This window comes from Amborella trichopoda, chromosome 11 (assembly GCF_054954075.1).
Source record: "Amborella trichopoda isolate Santa Cruz 75 chromosome 11, AtrichopodaSantaCruz75HAP2 v2.0, whole genome shotgun sequence".
Taxonomy (NCBI): Eukaryota; Viridiplantae; Streptophyta; class Magnoliopsida; order Amborellales; family Amborellaceae; genus Amborella; species Amborella trichopoda.
The window spans coordinates 686,956-710,298 of record NC_142346.1 but is presented as its reverse complement, the minus strand read 5'-3'; the positions used below and the strand labels follow the sequence as shown (position 1 = coordinate 710,298).

The window sequence follows — 23,343 nt, the reverse complement described above, 5'->3', positions numbered from 1 at the left end:
CCTGAATCTAAAGCTTGGGGACCGGGCCTCAGGCCTGGCATTGTAGGCCCAGTTCATGTAAGGGAGATGTAGTGATTAGAGAGAGGGTGTGAAAACTTAGGAACGATCATGGGACCTGGAGTATAGTGTTCTCCCAATGGAGCATACTATACTACGTGTTCCCTCATGCAAAAGACTTGTAAAGATTTTCTCACTCAGAAATTTTGAGATCCACCTTAGAATTACAAAAATAGGCATTTCATTAAAAAAAAAAATTGAATTTATAAACACTTGGATCTAACATTTTAAAGATAACTAAGTTTGAGCCAAAGTTAAATGTGATGCCTAAAATCGCTAGGCTGGTCAACAGCCTAAACTGGACCTGGATGATCTCAATTGGACATTTTTTTTTTTTTCTTTGGCTGATATAGAATTCATCTGATTGATTTTTTTGTTATAATTACATCTTTTCTTTCTTTCTATTTTTTTTTTTTTTTTTTTTTTGAAGTTGGTTCTTCGGTTTAAAACTCCTAAATTGAGGTTCTAAAACTAAGCCTAGGAACAGAATTGACTGTAAGATATGCTCCAGGGGGAGCATAGAGTCTTTTGGCATGAGAAAGCAAAAACTTAGAATACAATATTTCTTGCTACTTGGAGTCTAGAGCACTCCAGCCTTCTATGCCTCAATCATGAAAGTATTAATAAAAAATCATGCTCAGCATTTGTGCTGGACTTCATTTTGGGCCGCACATGATTCCACATCCACCCCATATTATGAACTTGTGGGCCACAAGTGTTTTTTTTTTTTTTTCATCCCAGCAGAGGACAAAAAAATTATAATTTGTTGTATGGGGCAGGCTACACTAAATTTGCGGATAATGGACATTTGGTACTCGTGTGAAATTCAATGTCAACCAAAAAGAGCTTCTGTTTGAGGTAAGAATAAACTAGGCATATATTTTAGGCCATGGTAACCTTAGGGACAATAGTAGCTTCTTAGTTACAATATTTGGACCCGGACCTGGACCCGGACCCAGACCTGACCCGGGATCCGAGAGGTAGACCCGATCCAATCCGGGCATGGGTCTAAACATTGGACCCTGTGAATCAGGTTTGGATCCAAACACTATTTGGGTTCATGTCCAATCGGGTCCAGGCTCTAGATCCAGAAATATTTTTTGGGTCCCAATATATAAAATACATTTAAATGTAGTTAAATACATAGATATTTTAAGTATTTTAATTTTTTAGTTGGGTCCTGGTCCTGGTCCCATATCAATTTTTCAGGTCCGGGTAGAGAGAGAGAGATTCAAGTTGCGTTAAGGTCCCCTTCATGCCCCTCAATTTTCTCAAATAATATCTTATTCCTCAATACTAAGAAGCAAAGGAAGTCCATATACATTAAAAACACCAAAAGCCAGAAAAACAAAAAACTAAGCCCAATTGGCAAGTAACATGGAAACCGATTTCTCTCTCTAAAAGATGCAAACAAATATCATTCAAAACTAAAACCAATGTCACTGTTTGAATACTACAGATGCAGCATCAGAGAGCATTTTGAGAGTTTCAGGCACAGGTTGAGCATGCTGTTCCATAACCTTTATTAAAGGCTTAGCCAGAGGGGCATCCACTCCACTGCACAAACTGTATATCACTCCTTTAATTAAGTGGGTTTCCATCTTACTCAGAATCTCAACATATTCTTCAATGGAAGATGGAAAGTCATAAAAAAATATAGTTTGAAACACCCCAATGTCCTCTGTCCTTCCTATGCTGTCCTTATCGGTCACTGATACCACCACCCCTTTCTCACTGCAACTTGCAATATGACATAGAAGGAAAATGTCATTAAAATGGTCAAAGCACCCCAAAAAAATCAATGGCCTAGCCACGTCTCAAATAAAAAGGGCTGTGGTCAGGTCTCACTAGGGCCCCAAGCCCGAGTCAGGTCTGACAGACTTGGCCAAGTCAGGCTGGCCTAGTCCAAACAAAATCTTAATAAAATACTAAGAACGGGTAAGACTCGACACTCTGATTGGCCTGTCAGGTTGGCCTGTTCCCATGCATTTAGTTCTGCACTTTGATTGTTCAATCATTACAGACTCGACAACCTGTTCAGATTGAATAACTCAGGCAAGTACGAGTCACAATAGTCGATTTTTCAAACACTGATCAAACCCCAAATTGCTGAAACCTTAGTCGATCTTAGTGAGAATCTCAACATATTTTTCAATGCATCATAGGAAGTTGAAAAAAATCACGGCTTCAAACTCCCCTCCTTATCGGTCACTTGTACCACCAACCTTTTCTCACTGCAACTTTCAATATACATAATATAAAGAGTGCAGGTTGTGCAAGGTGGCAACCTTACTTATAGAAGGTTGCGATGTTCTACATCATCTATTGGTCAGTGTAGATTTAACACATCTTTTAAGATAATTTAACAAGTGACACGTCTTTAAGATAACGTCAAATCCAAACCGTCTAAATAAAATGGACAATGAAGATTACTGCAATCTTATATAAACTTTTTCGAAATAACTCATAGGTAAGTGCTAGAATAAAGTAAAAATAAATATCATGCAACCGTAAATTTTTTAGTGAGTCTGCCAGTCATGGATTCGCTCTATTTCCAAGGGTTTTAGGACCCAAACCATATCCTAAACTGGTTAGGATGAGCTGTCTTTATATCCAGACAAGCTTTGATGAGGTACAAATGGGAGAAAACTGCTAATTTGTTTCGCTTGTGAATTTGTTCAAGGAAGTAAGTGACTCATACTGACAATAATTTTGAGTCCATGGTTTGCTTGTATAATTTGTTTAAACCTCAAAGTGGGGACTAATCGAGGCATGAAAAACAAAAGTTCGGACTTGTTATCAATCACCAGTCCACAGTCAATGGACGCACAGGTATAACCAATCGAGTTGTAAACTATTTGTCAAACCACTTTTTGACACATACATATTAAAAATCTAAAACATAGAAAACTGTATTTCTTATTTTACATAAAATAAAAAATAAATAAAATCCAAAAATTTTAAAATTATATTAACCATAAACAAGCATGGAAACCTTATTATAAGGAGAGATTCAGATTGTTTTTTAGCCCCTCATGGTGCAGACTGCATTATTTGGACTCCGGTAGCCTCCGGAATTTTCTGTCACATCTCTCCAACACAATCGCAAGCGTCCTTCAAGGGCAGCATTGTGGAGACCTCCTGCCCAGGGCACCCTCAAGCTAAACATCGATGGATGTTCCCTGGACAACCCAGGACCATCAGGAGCTGGTGTGCTCCTTAGAGACCACCTTGGAAATACTGTCACCTCCCTCTCAAAGTTCCTTGACCATATCGATTCTACAGAAACAGAGTCCATTGCACTATTGGAAGGCCTCAAACTAATCCAGCCTCTTGGATTAGAGTCGCTTACGATAGTAGGGGACTCCAAGAATGTGATTTTATGGGCTTCCACCCCTACCCCTCCCCCTGTGGTATTTGGCTCAAATTTTTTATGAGATCCATCACCTGTGCAGGGATACGCACGTCTCATGGCAGCATATTTGGAGCGAAGGTAATCAGGAGACATATACCCTGGCTAAAGCAGCAGCAACCATGGCTGGCTCATAGAACTTTTTGGGAGCGTCGTCTTATTTTGGGTTTCTTTTGTTGTAACCTTCTTTAAGAAGGCCTTTTCGTTTCGTTTTTTTTTTTCCTCTGAACTTTGGAGCATCCACACTCTGGATCGCCCATTACTCTTATTATCAATTTGAGGTTAACTTTATCAAAAAAAAAAAAACAAAGAAATGAGAGATTCAGATTCGTGACGACACCTTATGGATTTGGACTCTTATGTGGTACACTATTGTCCAATCCTCTAATTTTGAACTGACATAAATTAATAAAATTTTCTAGTTAAAAGATAAAAATTAACTATTCCCTATTTTACTAGAAAATAAAAATTAAAGGAATCCAAATAACCTCATTTATTAGGACTACTGTACAAAGATAATTTATTTTTAAATCCTCTAATTTAAAATGGCAAAAAATTGTTAAGCAATAAAAACTCATGACTAAAAAACATAATTAAAAAAATGCATTCTTTGTTTACTTCATGAAATTAATAAAACTCAGAATTGAAAAGTTGGCTTAATCATATTCATGCAAGGAAAACATATGTATTAGAACTCTGATTACAAGACAACTTTCCAAGTTCGTAAGGAGAGAGTCAAATCTAAATTACACAAAATCAAGGATTCTCATTGCATGATGATGATGGACGGATGGACAGTCCTAATTTTAGTGGTTTGTATGTTAATTTCAAATCCCCTTAGTTTATTAAATTGTTAGCTTTAAGGTCCTTTTTAAACAGATGATAGAACCAATGCCATATTTAACCCCCATGCTTTTCAAATTTGTACATTTCTAGATCTGGGCCCCCCCCAATAGGTTACCCTGATAACTAAGAATTGTCCCAGTCCAGACCTTATTAGGGACCTTCATAGCTACAAAATTCAGTATTTGTAACAGAAAACAGAAAGAACCAAATAACCAAATTTCTTTAAGAACTTAACTTGCGAAAAATTCACTGTGGTTTGTAAAATCATACATTTCTAGATCATGGTGGCTACTTCAAATAGGAGACTCCAATATCTAAGATTTCAATTGAAAAAAAAGAGACAATAGAAATACCCTGTGGCAATTTGAAATGATACAGTAATTTTGGAAAATGATCATCCAAATGTTAGAGTGTACTGACCTGGACAAACTTGAATGGTCCGAAGGAGTTGATCCATGTGATCGAACATTCACAAGATCACTAGACACAGCAAATCTTTCTGCTTGGAATTTAGCAACCAGCAGCTGAACCTTGCTAGCAGTTCCAACAATCACCAAGGATCTAAAAATAGAAGAGAGTGGTTGGTCACTGTGATCTTGTTTCAAAATTTTCATGACCTGCTTAAGAAAATAATATAAATATTACTCACCAAGTAACGAAAGAATAGGAGTATAATTTCATGGGATCAGCTCAGTAAATGTTATACAGCGGATCAGTTCAGTAAATCTTATACAGAGCTAGCTTAAACAAAAAGTCTTGACTCCCGATAGCACAATACTTGCAAGGCCTACACTGTTTTCTCACTCTCAACACAATTTTCGATCACATACATGTTTCAGTTAAAAAGTACAGAAGAGAACCTTTCTGCAAGTATGAATCAAGTTTAAAAATGCCAGACAGGATAGCACCCACAGCTAAAACTGATATACTTTTAAATCTAGCATATCTGTAGGATTCTATAAACTGCCAATACAGCATAAACTAACCTGAAATATTGCATGTAATAAGTGGCATTTTTAAAACTCTATATGAATCAACATCGAAATAAAGTTCACAGTTTGCATCAGAAGCGTGAAGCCAAAGTGCAGATCCAATTCCATGGCACACCACCTAAAACTCAGGTAACTGTTAGATATTGGTTCATTTCATTTCGAAGTTATACTGAAAATATAATACTTCAACAAAGTTTACAAGAGAGACTTTCATTTTTCTAATTTTCAGAGGTCAGCAGTGAACACAGATCATCATAGTTACTGAACAACCATTCAATAGGAAGGTCCAAATCTATGAAAAACAAGATAATGTGCACCCCATTCAGCTCAAATGAAAGCATTATGTCATTTTGCAGTGCAGAGCCATCCTATGCAAAAATATATAGTTTCATTGCATCTTGTTTTCAACCATTCTACTACTAGGCTGCACCACTACTTCCTACACAAGCAGTTGGTTAAAAGTTAAAACACTTGTCTTCTAACCTACTTCACAGATTTATGCTCAAGTCATTTATCAAAAAAGAAAAAGAAAAAAAATGAAAAGAAAGGAAAAAACTTATACTTTTGATTCTTGTGGAACCAATCAAACACTGATGCATCTAATCGAGTTGAAATCTTCTGCTCTTTGCATACAACTTCTCAAAAGAGTTATTATTGCCTCTTCAATGTTCAAGGATTACTCAATAGCCTCACTTACCTTCAAAGAACAGATGAGCTCACCACTTCACTCTGCTCCTCCATTCCATGCACAAATTCAGTGTCTTCACCCGTTCTGCCAACAACCTACGCACTTATGTCGTCATAGAATATCTTGAACTCCATCAATATACCAAGTTTACAGTTTTGATCCTCACTCAGCTCCTCTATAACCATATATCGCCACTGCAATATGAACTAAGATTTTCGCCTTTCACTCTTCCACTTCACAAGAAACCTGACTATTCCATTTGTTCGTTATGTGAGCACCTTTATGAAACTGTGGCCACTTTTCCCAGGAAATGAATTCCTTAAACCCAACAGCCTCTAACCTGATGCAGGGAAGAGAGAAAAAGAATTAAATAAATCAGGAAAATAAACACAGTGAAAATTGAGAGAAGATAGCCACTTTCTAGGTCCAAAGGGGGGTCCACCCCAAAGGTTGAGAGATTTGACTAACTCTCTAGATCTGCAATAGAGTCAAGCACAAAAGGATTTTTCCACAAGATGCAAAAACAATTCTTCTTCCCCAACTTTTCCTTGTCCAAGACTTACATACTAAAAAAAAAAAAAGGTAAAATTTTAAACTTTGATTTACTCTATAAGAAACCCTGATTTACTCTATAAAAAACCCTCATTACTATTAAATCCAAGCCCTTCATCTTTGATATGAACTTACATACTCTACCCATCAATTCTCTACAACAACAAAAAACATAAATGCCATACGAAAACAAAAAAATAAATAAATAAACCAAAAGATTAAATAAACCCAATTTAGTATCCTAAAGCAAAGTATAAAACAAAAAAAAGTAAAAACCCACTGCATTATTCTCCCAAGGTTGTGAGAAGCTCGACCTTGAGTTCGTTGTGTTTATCACATCCTTCACAAACCTTTCCAATAATTGGTGGTATAATCCATCATTCGCCTAGTTACTTTTTCCACCTAATAAACCAATCCTTCAGAGATCTCGCCAATAATTCGTGGTACAATCCCTCCCACCATTCACCTAGGTACTTTTTCCACTTAATAAACCAATTTAATCGAACTCTTAAAATGCAATCTGTAGTGGAAATCTAGGATGTTGAGCATCATCTTGATCTCTATTTCGAGGAGCTCCAACAATTCACTTCATTGAAAGGAATTTACAACCGTGCTCAACCAATCAATGAAAACTTCAATGTGGAATTTACAGGGAAAACTCGAGACATAGGCCTTGATACCGAGGTCACATAAACGCCAAAAGTCGTGGTTCTTGCCTTAAAATCTGCTCACTGTGTATACGATTAGCCCTAGGAGTAGGTCATGGAGCTCATTGAGATTTGGTGCTAGATCTACTAGATTATGAGCATCTTCTTCTCCATGATTTATACCTCTATTTGTTGTAACTGATCATCCTTTTCATTGATCTCTCCTCAAATTCGCCAATCTCTCGTCGAATTTCGCTAATCTAGACTTGAATGTCTTCCATTATCCGGTTTATGTTTTGATTCATAGCTTGCATGATTTGTGGCAGTCTATCCTTCATAGAGCGGGTTTTGGCTGCATAGTAATGGATGGATCTTCTGAACTTCTGATACCAATTAACAGAGAGGAAAAAAAGAAAAAGAAAATAAGAGAAACCAAAAAAGTAAAGAAAAGGAAAAACAATGTGAGAATATATACCCTCTCTTAGTTTGCAGGGAGTCCATCCCAAAATGAGATTTTCCTAAGACGTAAAATCAAATCTCAATCACTATTAAATCCAAGCCCCTCATCTTCCATATTATGTTACCCACTCTAGCCCTCAATCCTCCACAACAAAAAAGACAAATACCCTTATAAAACATCATCATCATCAAAGCCTTTTCCCAACTATTTGGGGTCAGTTAAATGGCCTTAGAAAACAAAAAGGAAAAACCTAAAAGATCAAAAACCCAAATTCTAGTCTCCTAAAAAATTAATAAAATAAAAAAGTAAAACCCACTGCATCATAACCACATTTTCAAACTTGAACAGATTCATCTTAAAAGAGCCTCATACCATATGCAAAAAGAATAAGAACATGATTAGACAGGGGATCACAAATGCTTCTCAGAGAAACTTCCAAACAATTGTGCTCCCAATCCTTTGCAAGCATTTTAACTTCATTAAAGACCAAACCATCCATTTTATAGCACAGTATTAACACTGACATCGCTTGCCCCTAATTTACGTAGGATTCCAAGTGTATTTTACAATATTTTTTATAATCAGTACTAACACTGACATCACTTACTCTTAATTTATGTAGGATTCTAGGTGTATTTCACAATATTTTTTTATAATCAATGCCAACATAATAGCACCAAAGCAAAGATGTGTTAATATTTTTAAAAGAAAATCAATGGCCACTGAACATTTTAACAATAATATATATCACATGTATTAGTGATGGGTGTGGTTTCTATAAGGTTGCAACCTTAAACAATCCAATTAAGGCGCACCTTCAAATTTTATAGTAACATATAATTTTGGTGTAAAAAAATCTTAGGATTATCTCAAAATCTATTTTCATATCTAATTATAAAATTTTAAAATCCAAAAATGGTTAAAATCAAGTAAATTTATAAACATATGAAAATCTTGAAAATGGACGATCTAGATAATGTATTGCAAGATGCACTATTTTTAGGATTCAAAAACATTTTATATATATATATATATATATATATATATATATACATCTCGACGTCAAGATGATCAATTAGAGGGCTTTTCAACATTAAAACAACCTTTTTCAATGGATTTTTCAGATGCATCTTTAACTCTACATTTTAAGGTTGCAACCTTATATAAACTTTTCTCATTAGATTAAATGCTAAGATTATTTAAAGGGTGTGGTTTCCATAAGGTTGCAACCTTAAACAATCCATTTAAGGTGCACCTTCAAATTTTATCATAACATATAATTTTGATTAAAATATTATTAAGAATATCACAAAATCTATTTGCATATCTAATTATAAACTTTTTAACTCCAAAAATGATTAAAATCAAGTAGATCTATAAACATATGAAAATCTTCAAAATGGACAGTCTAGATAATGTGCTGTACGATGCACCATTTCTGGGACTCAAAATCTTTGTTTTTTTTATAGTCATACATCTTGATGTCAAGATGATCAATTAGAGGATTTTTCAATATTAAAACAACCTTTTTTGATGGATTTTTTAGGTGCATCAGTAGTTCTACATTTTAACATTGCAACCTTATATAAACTTTTTCCTTATTTAAATTCTAAAAAACAAACCTTTGATGTCTTTGCTTCATCTGACATACACACGTATGGGTGTTGATAGATGCCCAAACTTTCACTGATGATAGAATTATCAATAAATAGCCTCCTGAATGGTGGCTTCAGGAGGCTCTGAGCTATTTGAATGGCTGTGCTTCCATACGTGTCACTAAGAATGACAGTCTTGTGAACTTTAGAAACCCATTGCTTCAAGAGCTTTAAAGTATCCTCAAGACCACCATTAATAAAACTCTCTAAGCCATCAATAACCTGTTAAATCACAAAACTTAAATCAGAACCAACCCATAAAGGTAAACAAAAAAGTTCAATATGCAGCAAGTTAACCTCAACTAGTCGGGAAAAGGCTTCGATGATGATGAAGCAGCAAGCCAGAGGAATAGAATACATATAAAATTTTGAATTTCGAGGTCCAAATACAACACAATACCATTCAGAATATAGCCCTCTAGTAGGAAAGAGGAACTGTATTCTTACCAACATTGAGATATCAGATAGGCTGAGTGCCTTTAGGGAAACTAGTTCAAGGAGTCTTTCAGGAGTGGCCACTAAAAATTCAGGTTTGCAACTCCTCAGCCTGCAAATAAATATTCATAACCCAGGATCACAGTGGGAACAGCAGTCCTCAAAATAAGATGTGCACCACAATCTCACAATAAAATTGACTAAGAAAGTAATGCCTTAAATGACGCAAACAGACACCCCAAACATTGGAATACCCATCGGACACAACATGATAGATAAGAACAAATAAAAACAATTCTACTAATCTGGAAGTGTGTAGATAAAGAATGCAGATATCTTGAGTCCACAACAACGACAAAGCCCATAACAAGGATATTTTAGGAATGTTTATGAGATTAAGCATCAAAAGAAGGCTCGGATTGAAATGAATGACATCGAAAGATGAAACTAATAAAACAAATTTTGTAGGATTAGTGCTGGATTAGCAACATGGAATTTCCCATCAAACGAGGCTTTTGGCATGTGGCTGAAGTTCCGAGAGCTCCTTTGGGATTCACAAGTTAAGGAGACAGATGTTTATGTGCTATAACAAGTAGATGCGCAATGTGTCACCTAATAAAATATTTTATTTCTGGTTGACTCCTTTCAAACATAAAATGCTGGTTATCATAATCTCTATGAAAATCAGACACAAATAAGGGTTAAACAAATACCCATGCAGTTGATGATCTAGCTGCGCTCCTGGATGTATGCTCACTGTATGAAACCCAATCGCCTTAAGTGGTTTACAAAGTGATCTCACCTGCAAAAGAGAATATAACTATGATATGAAACCATATTAAATAAAAGACAAGACAACGTTACTTTTAATATTGCTGGCCCAACCTTTTTAACATCTAAACTACCCAAAAAAATTGGAAGGGTGAATGGAAACACACGCAAAGGGAACAACATATCTTTTAGTTAAAAGAATTTATAATAAAAAACACTTAAAAAAATTAAAAAAAAAAAAAAAAACCAATAAATTCCTCAGTTATCCCATTTTCTAGATCCATACCTAAACAAAATAAAATAAAGTAAAATGGGGCAGTCAATGATATCGCCAATCAGTTTACTCAAGTTAAAACCTCATTGATTTTTCTTCTTCTTTAAATAATATAAATAAGCAGCCTAAGGTACTTCAAGGGTCATAGTCTATTGCTGCTGCAAAAACTTTGCTCTTTGAAGCATTCAAGTAACATAGATTAGTGTGCATAAACTGGATGTACTACAATTTATGGCTCATGGTCATCTTGTATGTTAATAACTGACTTGTAAAATGATAGTGCTACTGCTCGTAGATTGAAATTGGGTGTTTCTTATTAAGTAATAGCAGATTGCCATTTGCACCGTTTTTCCAAAGTAACATGCACCAGAAACACAAAAAAGCTTGCACTTAATCTCGGCATCCAATAATTCAAAGATATAAAAACAAGAGTCCATAGTCAAAACCAAGTTGATACAAAAAACAAAGCATTTTCTTTTCAACATTCCAAGTTTCCAACACAATATCCTTTCACTATTTAATGGTTGATTGATACCCTTAAAAGGAAAGAAACAGAGATCGCACAAGGTCATCATTGATCTTAAGCAAAAGAACAAGAATATAACCACTAAACATAGAAACCATAGAACACAACTCCCACTCAGAGAAAGTCAAAACTCTTCAGAAAAAGAATATGAAACAGTACCACTCCAGACCTTCGTAGCTATGTCTTGAGATGGCACAAGATATATGAGGAAGGGGCTGCTGCTGGATAGACCTTTCTCAGTTGTAGCGAAGATAACAGCAGCGGTGGAAACGATCCATGCAACATGCTCTCTATTTAAAGAAGCTTCGGTCACCCCCAGAATGTCAAACCCATCAGAAAAAGCCTTCCAAAACTCAATTCCCCATTTGTTAGTAAACAAAGAGGTTTTCAAGCTCTCTGGGAGGGAATCAGCTTGGATCCATGCACTTTGTATTGCATTCAAGCACAAAAACAGAGAATTTGGAACTGAACCCACAGATGGAATCCCCAAATTTGGATTGACCCCTCCAACTCCATCACCTGCTGTACTCTTTCGCTTTTCAGGCCCTAAAACATCAGTCCGCCCTTTTTTAGCAAGAAAAATTGATTTCTTGTGATTCCCCTCCAAGTCTTTTTTAATGGAGTTTTTCAGTTCATGGCTTTCAGAAGTCTTCACTTTTTTGGCTTGAGATAGCCCTCCATCAACTTTGTTAGAAGTAAGACTTTTGGGATCGGGTTTGTTGCGAGCTTTCTTGTCATTCTTATCATTGAATGGATCATCAGGAGTTGGAAGAGTAAAACACATCCCCTACAAAATAAATCCATCCAAATCATAATTAATTCAAATGCAATAACTAGAGCCGTATTGACATAACCAGAACCAGACTATAACTAGATCCATATTAAAATAACTAGGACCAAACTAAGTTCCAAATTTACTAGAACCAAATTAAAATAAGAACCTGTGTTATATGGATGTCTTTCCAGGACTAGTTACCAAATGGATTTGCAAGCATTTATAGTATGGCAACACTAACGTCTTTTTCCTTGTAAAGACTTCAACCATAAATGAATACAACTTATGAACATTATTATTACAACATTCCATCAGGTCCACACCTGTACCTTCAAAGTCCCAAACTGAGTCTCAACTTTATCATTAATTGGTTTGTTTTCTTATGAGTACCAATATTACTTATCCAAAAGGAAAAACAAAAAAACGGAAATCTCCTATATGAAAGAACTTGTCCATGCACTACCTAAGGGAAACATACACATGGCAGAACCACCCATAAGGTTTGAGAATCAACCTCGATCTCAACAAGCTTCAAATAATGTTAAAGAAGTCCTCTAATTCCCTCCACAAGGCTGCAACAAAATTGTCGACTTAGTCCACCTTCCTATCCTGGCTTAAAAAATAATTCGCTCACCTTGCAACTACTAGATTTCACAAGAATCACTCTTACCAAAATTAAAAGCCGTCCAGAAGGCTTCCATAAGTTTTAAATACCAGCTACAACCACCTACGTAGAATACCTGTCCAACTTGTTCATCAGCATCCCCTCAAAATAGTTATTTAAAGTAGCATTTCACGACTTATAAAGGCATATATGTATCATTGCCCACTAGCCCACACTATTGAAAGACAGCAAAAGTCTAGAGCAAGCTTCCATATGTTTATTTATCACTATACGAGTGCAAAAGTCCAATCTACCCAACTTTGATTTCAAAAATTCAAGAACCACAAAAACACCACCTATTTTCTTCCAGCCATGTAACTTTCATCTTGTTAACAAACAAATGACAAACATATTCATAACTGTAATAAAACTCGCCATGATGGAGTCATTGGGGCTTAGCGATTTGCTGAACTTGAAACACCGCTCGAATTGGGAGGTTATATATACCTTGTACAGTACCCACCCCGAGCACTTATGCAGAAAGCAATTTAAAACGGCAGACCAAATCCTTCCCCTTTTTTACTTCATATCGGGATTTCAAGCTTAAAGAGTTGGATTTGAGTTCCACGCTTGGTCTATGGACTGATTTTTGCCTGATATATCCACCAAATAGATTAGATTTGTGAAAAAAAAAATCAAATTTGACGAATTTGAAAAATTGATGCTTTTGGCAAAGGTTTTGCCTGATTTCGGATTCCGAAAGATATGATTTCTTCATAATGGATTGTCAATCTTCAATTAAATTTGTTCCCTAAGCTATTTTTTAGTTCTTCACCCAACAATAAACTTTTCTTTAAAGAAAAACCTTTAGGATTGAGATATTTCAAATTCAGATTTACTATTCATCTAAATTTTTTATGGGCTCAGATCAGCTAGATCCCAAGTCAAAACACAAATCTGGTTTGGGGCTTTTATTCACAAAATTGATTTCTTTGTTACTAATTATAATTGCTAATATTGTCTATACTTTTCATTTTCTATATTTTTCTATTTTTTCCCTCTTACAGATTTTTTTTTTTTAAGCCAACAACATGAAGTTTCTTTCATATTCCATGTTTAATATATTTTTTTTAATTGTGTACGGTTTTTTATTTTTATATTTTTAGGTTTTTGCAATTTTTACTCTTTTTTTTAGCTCTTTAGGCTACTCTACGTGGACTCCAGCAAGTCGATTCAGACTCACCCATGTCACTCACTTGCCCAGGGGACGATTACTCAGTAGAAGCTATGTAATCTTTCATTGCTTATACTAGACATCCATCATAATTTGAATGATCTCTTGTCCAGGCATAGGACAAGGAAAATAGAGTCGAACTCCAATTATGATTTCCAGTTTCCCACTATTGGTGAAGATTAGAAACCATGTGTATAGTCATTTCAAGTAGTGAACAACAACATCAAACAATGTTGGAAAACTCAACGAGTCGGACTCGAACCCGTCTGAGTTACTAGGGCTCGACAGGTTACTAGGTCTGTATCAAATACATGTAACTGATGGTTCCCAATATTTTCTTAGTTTTTGTTTGCACTCAACTGAGTCTGTCAAACGTGACTCAAGCTCGGGAACCTAATGACTCCCACCCCAAGTCCTTGTTTTCTAATATTCACAATAATAGTAACAAGAATAATAAGAGGACAACATATAGATGTAAGAAAAAACCTACTTCCTCCATTCTCTGAGCAATCCATCTGTCTAAATGAGTATTTGATGGTGTTAATCCTTCAAATTCTAAAAAATATCCAACAATCTACATCAGTGTTTGAAAACAAGGCTCAGTTACGGAACTTGGGCCCCAGATTTTTTGATGAGTCATCCAAGTCAACTTGCCTAAGTCAGCACCAAGTTGTCCAAAGAGCCCCAAGAAATCTTGAAAAAAAAATCCAGGAAAATCTTGACAAAGCTGTTAAAATCAGAAGCATTTATTAAAAGTCAAAAAAATGAAAAACAACATGAAAAAATATACAAAAGATAGAAAATAATTAAAAATTGATATTAAATTATCTGAAAATCTAATGTAACACCAAATGATACTATAACATATAGTTTTCTACTATTCGAGTGCTAATCTACTTTCCACTTCACAAATTCTAGATTGACAGCCTCATAGACGCAAACACACAGTCTCACATAGAGCACATCAATAGAAAAATATTGGTGTCAGGGAGGGGATCCCTCCCAAATGTCAGTGTATCATGGGAGTAATCAACCCAAAGTCATCAAGGCTGGTAAAGTCCTTATGCTCACTCCCACTTTGGCTCTATCACTCACTACCTTGGATTTGTCACCCACCGCCTTGTCCCTCGTATTTACTAGAGCCTGTAATATCTTGGCCCCCCTATTTACTAGAGTCCTATCATCTTTGGCCTCCTCAACTTCATCTAATTGTGATTCCTACTGAGTCTCCCAACATCCCCCCTCCTTGGACATCATCTACCTCACCAACAACTTGATCTCCAAGGACCCTCTTGTTGATTCTTGGTTCTTCTCGCTCCACTAGTTCCTCTGCTAGATCCTCTTGGAATATGTAATCCAAACTGATGGGCTCATAATCCTTGGCCTCCCTCTTCAACTGCCTTAAGCTTATAATAGTCTATATACTAGGCTGTAAACCTCTCAGTTTTCAACCTATTCATCATTGAGGCATGGATCCATTGGAAAAAGTTTGGCTAATGATCCTGATTGCAACCCTTCTTGGGTAAGGGTTTTGCCTCCATTTACCTCCTACCATCTAGCTGTGAACACATATGATAAATTAGTCAAATACAATCAAACATACTAGTTATACTAGGATTATTTTTTTTGAAGAAATGGTTAGTTATACTAGGATTATGACTCATGAAATTTCAAAATCTGAACTGATTCTCCATGTGCTTGCTTCTCACAAGATTGGACCCAAATTCGCCTAGGGTATTGATGTATACAAATCAAGCTAAAACATCAAGTACATATTTTCAATTTATAAACTACAACGGGCTAAAATTAACATTGTTTCACATTCTAAAGTTTTAAACAAAAGCCTATTAAAGCTTCAATTACGCCATCCTCATCTGGCTCTAATCTTCCAATATACATCACCCCTTTCAGGATCTCAAGTTGTTCGCTTTGACCGAGTTGATAGTGACATCATTGGCTAAAAAAAGAATAAATACATCAACAAACATCCATGGCTGACACAAATATGCCAACAAATTTATATATGAGAATATGAATATAAATTGAAACTTGAAATTGGAAATTACTGACTGCATGGATATGGCAATTTGTGTGTCCTAGCCACTTCTCATCAATGATGTCCCACACTTTAGCGTGGAATTTGCAATTGGCTTGTATAGTCAGTTTTGAATAATCCAGTGCCTCATACAAGAATCTCATGACAGGCTTAAGAACTGAATGAACCAACCTCAAGACTTGCAAAACTGGAGCAATGGCAATAACAACCTAGTTGAACTATCCCAAACTGTGGTTATTAATCATTTTTCAACCTCTCTTTCAATCTAACTTCTTGAGATAGGTGCAGAAACCCATCCCTCTGAAGCCATCATCTTCTTCATTCACCATGCTGCCTCATTGAGCTAAGGATGGAGTGATCATATATTAAAAAAAATGGGCATGGAACTTGAAGATTTGAACCCTTTCACCGAAAAAAATGTATTCTGGATTTGAACTTCAAATGTCCGAACCCAACACACATTTTTATGACTGAAAACTGAATCTGGACCTTCAAGTACTGAACCCAACTTTCACTTGGAAAAAATGGGACCCAGCCTTTACCCAGCCGTTATTCATTAAATAAATAAATAAATTTGATTTGGACAATGAATGTCCCAATGGGGGATAGCTTGGGAGAAAAATTAAAAAATGCAAGAAAGTGGGACTTCAACGTAAAATGAAGAATAAGGGAGCTTTTTCTTGTAGCGCTCTTGTACGGGGACTTCTATCGTAAAGTTCCTGAAAAATTAATTCAATTACATATGTTGTAAAAAATTATGCGAATATTTTAGGCCAATCCCCAATCTTCATGCTCCGTGCAAGTTGATGCCTTCAATCCTTGTCAAAGCCTCCATAGATAACCCCAATCAAAATCCCTAAACCACATTTGGGTTTCAATTTCTAATCTAGGTGATCTGCGCTCTTGAAAATTTTGGATTCATAGAAAATACCGATTTAAAATTCCACAAATGCCAATTTTTTACGTATTTTTTCTGAGAAACAAGCCGATGATTGGATTAATAACCTAAAAATTGGCTTAGGAGACAAAATTCATAGAAGAATGATTACTCGTTGCGAAGAACTCACAACTTTCCAAAATCGGGAAAAACATACATCGAATTCCTCGATCTCTTGGATCCAATAAATCTGACGTTTTTTGCTCAAATCTTCCCTATGTAGTCAACAGATCACGCAGACTGAGTCTATCGCCAAATTTTGAGCTGAAGCTGGCATCTCTGGGGTGAAAAAAGAACAAAACAAGAGAACGGATTTGTGCCCCCTATATATTTCATGTACATATGGTCTTCAGGCAAGTACTATATGGACTTACGGAGTTAAAGGCAAACTAGCATGAGTCAGTCAAGTTCCGCAGAATCGGGCAGGTCTCTACAATACTCGCCTGAGTACTGTATGCATTATATATGCCCCTCAAGTTGGGAAGTGTTTTGCCCAGTAGGTTACTGGGCCCAAGCAACTACGGTCCATCAAGTTGGCAAACGCTAATCAAGATTGCCCACACTAGTTGGAATGGTTTGAACATAGGGAGTCTTAGAAGACAAAAAAATTGAATAAGACATAAAACATTGTGGGGGGTAACACATTTAATTATTGAATGAAAATGGAAAGAACAACCCAAGTTGAGATACTATCCAGACTCAAGACATTTTACTTTTTTCAACTAAAGTGGGAATTTCTAGACTACTCATTAAATATGCAAGAGAAAATTACAAAATTCACTCCCTCACATTTAGCAGAATTTTATAGAATAACTCATTTGGGGTCATGCAACAAGCGCACTGCGATTAGTGAATTAATCTTTTGAGAAACGTAGGACAATTGGAACCCATCTTCCTAACTGACAATACAGCATATAGTTTACTCCAATCTCATAAGAACTTACAAAAGAGTCGCCATACAATTCGTTGAATCCACACACGCCGCTCAGTCACAAACTCCTTCGCAACTTCACAATCTTTTACTAACTTTTGTCTAGTCAAAAAGCTGCAATTTGTGCTTAAAACTACACGATGGTTTAAATTTCACATAAAGCTTCTCCATAATTTCCCTTGACAGTTTTCTACCCTAATCCACTAAGATATGAAAACCAAAAAATACAACAAATACTAATGTCAACTTCTAAAGAATGATTAAAGGAAGAAAATAATAATGGAGAAGCACTGAACATATACATATAAATAGGAATAATACCTCACACATTCTTCTCTTTCCCGCTTTGCGCCTGCGCTTCGCTGCGATTACAGATGCAATGCGTGCAGAGACAGGCGCGTCTTTTCTCATCCTCTTCCGTAACACTTTGTTATGCTTCTTCCTCAAAGCATCGTCCCCTTTCGCCATGGCTTTTCTAAAGAGAGAGACTTCAGTTGCAGAGATAGAGAGAGAAACGCAAGTAGAGAAGGAGAGTCAGAGAGAGAACACAGAGGTTCTCAAACCATTCAATTTAAACCCTCCGGTTATTACATAAATTGAGGCCCCAAACTTCTTTCTAGGGTTTTCAATTGGGAAAATGTTTTAAGATTTCCACTTTGGTGCACCTAAAAGGTTGATCATATTATTCTCATGTCGGAGAGCCTTCTGAACTATCATCTTGACCTCGATGTTATTCTCATGCGATGGGAATTTCAAGTTTTAAAAATAGCACATCGATGTTATTCTCATGCGAAGGGAATTTTAAGTTTTAAATAGCACATCTAACTATTTAGGTAACGCTTAGATAATTTTTAGTTTTGAAAATATTAATTATCTAAATTAATTATTTATAGATTTGCTTGATCTATATTATATTTTTTAACTTTTAAATTTTGTAACAATGGATAAAAATAGATTACTATGATAAGATTTCCTACAATTAAACTATATTTCCTGGTAAATTTTAGAGTTACATCAGGTTGGAAATGTGGCCTATCTGGCCATTTTTCTCCTGAAAAATTTACTTTTTCACTAATGGTACAAAAGTCATATTGAAGTATATATGAAATCTCATGCGGTTAACATGAAAACTGGAGGGAAAAATCCAATATCAATGGGGGAAAAATCCAGTGGTATGTTTAGATTCCTTGTAAATTGTGAAAATGCTTGGATGACATCTTATTATTTGAGTCATTAGAGGACTAATGACATATTTAATTCATTACATAGGATTAACCATTTGATGACAACTTGTTAATCTTAATTAGCTGCACTTAAGATAATTAAGACACAAATTACACTTGGATATCAACTCTTACAGACGATGAATGTGAGAGTTACTAAATAAAAGTGTTCTCTATACAAAGATGTTAACCCTCTAGAAAAGAGAGATAATGATAGAACAAAATGGGAAGGAGATTCACCAAGAGGACTCTTAAAGTAGCCTGTCACCGGATGGCTTGATCTATAGGTTTTAGTATGGAACCTTAAGTCCTTCGTGTGATTTAAGGACAGATCCGAATAAGTTGTTTTATCGATTTCAATCTTATTTATTTGTTATTATTTTTACTAGGATTAACACATCATACGTCTACAATATAAGGACGTCACCTTATACAAACCTCGTCTTTTTTTTATTTTGAGGTCGAGACGATCCATAAGGTCTTTCAACATTATAATATTTTTTTTCTTTGGATTTTTAAGGCTGCCTTAGTTTTACTTGACAACCTAGATAAACATTTTCATTTATTTTTTAATAAGCAAAGAGCAATTAAAAAGTGGATTTCAATTCAAGAAATTATCACTCTCTCTCCCTCTATCTATTTCTAGGAGGTACTAGGTAACTAACTAATCAAATTTTTAAATTGAAGTGGCTCCAAATTTTGATGACCAATTAGTCAACTTGAGTTTAGAAGACAAGAAATATATTGTAACTCTAACTCTGGACCTTGAAGGTCAGAATCGTGGGTCTTTTAAAAAGTACTAACAATAAAAATTTATTAACGTAAAGGGTTTTTTTGTAATAGGTTGAGGTTTGTATATGGTGTTATACTTTTGATATAGAAATAAGGCACATTTCTAAAATCTGTTTGAAAATGTGGTTTTAGTGTTGAAAACCTTATAATATCTTAAGATATATTTTTGTATTCCTAGTTATGAAAGTCAAAATTAAAACTATACAAATCGAGCAGATTCATAAACAATTGAAAATCTTAAAAGCAGGCTGTCCAAATAATTGATTACTACAAATTTGACTATTTTTTAGATTTAAAGTTTTTTTTTTCATATCCACACATCTTGAAGTCGAAAAATCAATTAAAAGGTTCTCCAATGATAGCCCAACACCTCCATCAATGAATTACGTTGAAGCATTTGAAAGGATATATCTTTTTTTTTATGGTACAAGATCCACATGATATGAATGCTTTAAAAGCGCAAAAATAGAACCAAGCCACATACAATAAAAAAGTTATATTGTTTTTATTTTATTGAAAGCTTTCTACTTAACCCCAACACCATATAAATTATTTACGATTCACTTATCAGCCATTCAATCTGAATGGATGACTAGGCTTGCTCTTATCACAATGTTATGCCAAACATTTTTTTTACTTTTAATTTTTAATTTTTTTCTAATTTTTCTTACAAAACGTTTTTGTGTGAATTGTGGGGCATCTCATCTTCGTATTGGGGTGAGTGTAGCAAAAATAAAAGAAAAATATTTCTCATAAAAATAAATGACCAAAATACTATTAAAATTTTTAGGGGTATTTTAGTTATTTTTAATCAAAAAACATTTTTTATTATTTTTATATGCCCCAAATTTCACTTTAAAATGATTTATAGAATAAATATTATAACTAAAATACCCTAATCACTTGAATCATAAAAGTCAATATTTAATATTGTAACTCAAAGCCATACTGATCATCTATTCAGATTTGACAACTTAGACTAGGATCACATGTACTTTGTATATGGAAGCCACATGTAAAGCTTTCCTTTTTCGTTGGACTCTTTTATTTATTTATTTATTTATTTTTAACTTAGACACTAGTATTGATCTAAAATCGAGCCTTGTTATTCACTGGTCTCAAAATTATATAATCTTTAACATTTAGCTATTAGCTAAGTTTACTGGTGTTGTTATTCACAGTTGAGTTTCGATATAACCACCACAGTTCTCCTTCATTGAGTTAATTCATATTCTTTATGTCATTTATTGGATGTGATAATTTAGAGAGAGAGAGAGTAAATTTGGGAATGATTCCCTTGTTTTAGGAGGCCCCACAATGAAGTATATTTACAATTCCACAAGGTCTTAGAGCAGGCGAAAATTTAACTTACTTGGAGGATTTTTTTCAATATGATATTGTGGGATCTACTTAAAAATTACTAGATGATTAGTTTCAAAACAAATTTGAGTTTTTTACTACTTAGATCTCAGCATTTAAAAATTGGATTGTCTCTATTCAATCTCAAGACATTTTTTATTTTTTCAAATGCATATAGAGAATTAATTACTCCTTTTTGTTGAGATTAATATATGGATTGATGAGGTTAGATCCCAAAGTTTGGGTCGAATTCCATGCGAGGTTTACCTAAGGGAGTAAATGTGCAATGTACTCCCTCATCTTTTGAAAATTTATGTAGGCATATCTCAAAAAAAAATAAGTTAGATTATTTTTTTACCCAAATACTCTCATTTTAAACCACATGTCCACTATCTCTTTAAGCTGGTACATTTTGTGTGGGACTTACACTACTTGAATTTGGAAGCTACTCCGACACAATTTCAATATAAGTTAGCACGGTGCATTTAATGCTGGACGGACATAATTTGAATATTTGAAGTCGGTCCAGCACATTTTTTAAAAAAATTGAAAAATTCTATTATGGAACATCGATTCAGATAAGGAATTGGCGATTCCCCTTTTCATTTTTTTGGGCATTACATACTAAAATTGAAAATCTTATAGTTCTCGCTCATTTTTTCACCAAATCCTTTCAAATTTATCTCAAATCCCATTATGATATATAATATCCCTAGCATTTTTCACATCAAAATAAAAAATTTAGGATTCTAATTATTGAATTTTGGTTTTTTTTTCCTAAATATATTTAGATATGTTTAAATCATTTTAAATGTGTGTTTTAAATAGATCCAAATCTTTTATTTCTATGTTGAAAATTGATTTTTTTAAAAAAATTTATTTTTTCAATTGTTCAGTCTGATTTAAAGCAATTTTTATTTGATGTAGAATGATTTAAACCTATGTTTTTTATATGATCAAAATCTGATATATGCAACAATTTTAGTTTTATTTTTTCCTTAATTTCTATCAGATTCACCAGAATTAGCCGATCCGGATCGAAGTCGATTTAGATGGTCCACTTGGGGCCGATCAGAACCCGATCCTACAATTAGAAGAAAATAAAAAATAAAAAAAAATAAAAAAAAAATTGCCTCCTTTGATGTACAGTATGAAAGGAAGACTAAGCGCTCGATTTATGTCCACAAAAGACGGCCACTTTACCAACCTAAGTTTGACCATCAAACCACAGTGTTGGCTGGCACCAAGCCAAGAAAAGGACCCTAGTTCTACACAAAGTATCCAAGATGCCCTCGTTTTCACAGTTTAAATCCAACATCTTTTTAGTACTCGTGTAGAAATTTATAATTCAATATTAGGTGATTTTCACATATTTAGATGGGAATTGGTTGGAGTCGGGACTGAACTGGTTTTAGAATGGTATGATCTGAGCTGAAATCTTATTTATATGTTTTTACCTTTTTTAAAAAAACTTATATAATTTCTTTCATTGGCCTACTCTAAATTTCCATCCCATAACCCATATTTTTTATTTTATTTTATTTATTTTTGAATATTTTTTATTATTGATTTTGGACCAATCTATTCTTGATCTAACTTGCTGGTCTAACGAAACGATACAAATTTATAGGTGAACAACCTACGCTGCCCATCCATATTTTAAAACAATGGTCAACTAACAAATAAAGACAGTTTTGACCGCAAGAAATCTATGAAAAGAATAAGTTTTGCAAAGGTTATTTTATACACAGAAAATTCAATACAATATCCACAAGAAATGAACTATTCGACAATTTACTCATTTGAAACTATTTCAAATCAGTACAATGTATTTTTTATGAGCATTTTAAAATAAAACCAAGAGATACAAGTCAAATGTTAAAGGATGAAGTTTCTCTAAAGCCTAGGCTTTATGAAAGTAAAATAAAACCTTACCTCAAATCCTCATCTCAAAAGCACTTTCGGCATCAGAAATCTCTATGATGGTTCCAAAATCAATTCCAACACCGATAACAAAATTTGAAACTAAAACATGTTACGGATCTTGCGGATGATTTTCTACCACTTCTTTTTACGATGAAATGGACGGTCTAGATGATTTCTTGCAATATGCACTA

General features: G+C 34.6%; 1 protein-coding gene across 6 annotated transcripts; it reads right to left on the bottom strand.

The window, feature by feature from the left end:
• Positions 1-1,323: 1,323 nt before the first annotated feature.
• LOC18441458 (P-loop containing nucleoside triphosphate hydrolases superfamily protein) lies at positions 1,324-18,640 on the bottom strand. Of its 6 annotated transcripts, none has more exons than XR_016044392.1 (9): positions 18,174-18,633; positions 11,485-12,102; positions 10,458-10,546; positions 9,757-9,856; positions 9,277-9,531; positions 6,274-6,335; positions 5,870-6,189; positions 4,736-4,932; positions 1,324-1,791 (listed from the first exon to the last, which is right to left on the bottom strand). XR_016044392.1 is itself a non-coding variant. In XM_006851688.4 (7 exons), exons 1-7 carry the CDS (start codon positions 18,318-18,320, stop codon positions 1,497-1,499), a joined length of 1,701 nt encoding a protein of 566 aa, XP_006851750.2. In that variant the 5' UTR covers positions 18,321-18,640; the 3' UTR covers positions 1,324-1,496. The 6 variants fall into 6 exon arrangements, 2 of the variants coding, with proteins under 2 accessions (XP_006851750.2, XP_020527369.2); XR_016044393.1 differs by having other exon boundaries at positions 1,423-1,791; positions 6,005-6,189; XR_016044391.1 differs by having other exon boundaries at positions 5,870-6,335.
• Positions 18,641-23,343: the final 4,703 nt, after the last annotated feature.

Excerpts from the sequence above, each read along its gene's own strand:
- LOC18441458 (XM_020671710.2), bottom strand. The coding sequence starts at position 18,320 with ATGGCGAAAGGGGACGATGCTTTGAGGAAGAAGCATAACAAAGTGTTA. Across the intron at positions 12,103-18,173 it reads GAAAGAGAAGAATGTGTGAG|GGGATGTGTTTTACTCTTCC; the intron begins GTATTATTCCTA and ends TTTATTTTGTAG. Across the intron at positions 1,798-4,735 it reads GACCATTCAAGTTTGTCCAG|TTGCAGTGAGAAAGGGGTGG; the intron begins GTCAGTACACTC and ends TCATATTGCAAG.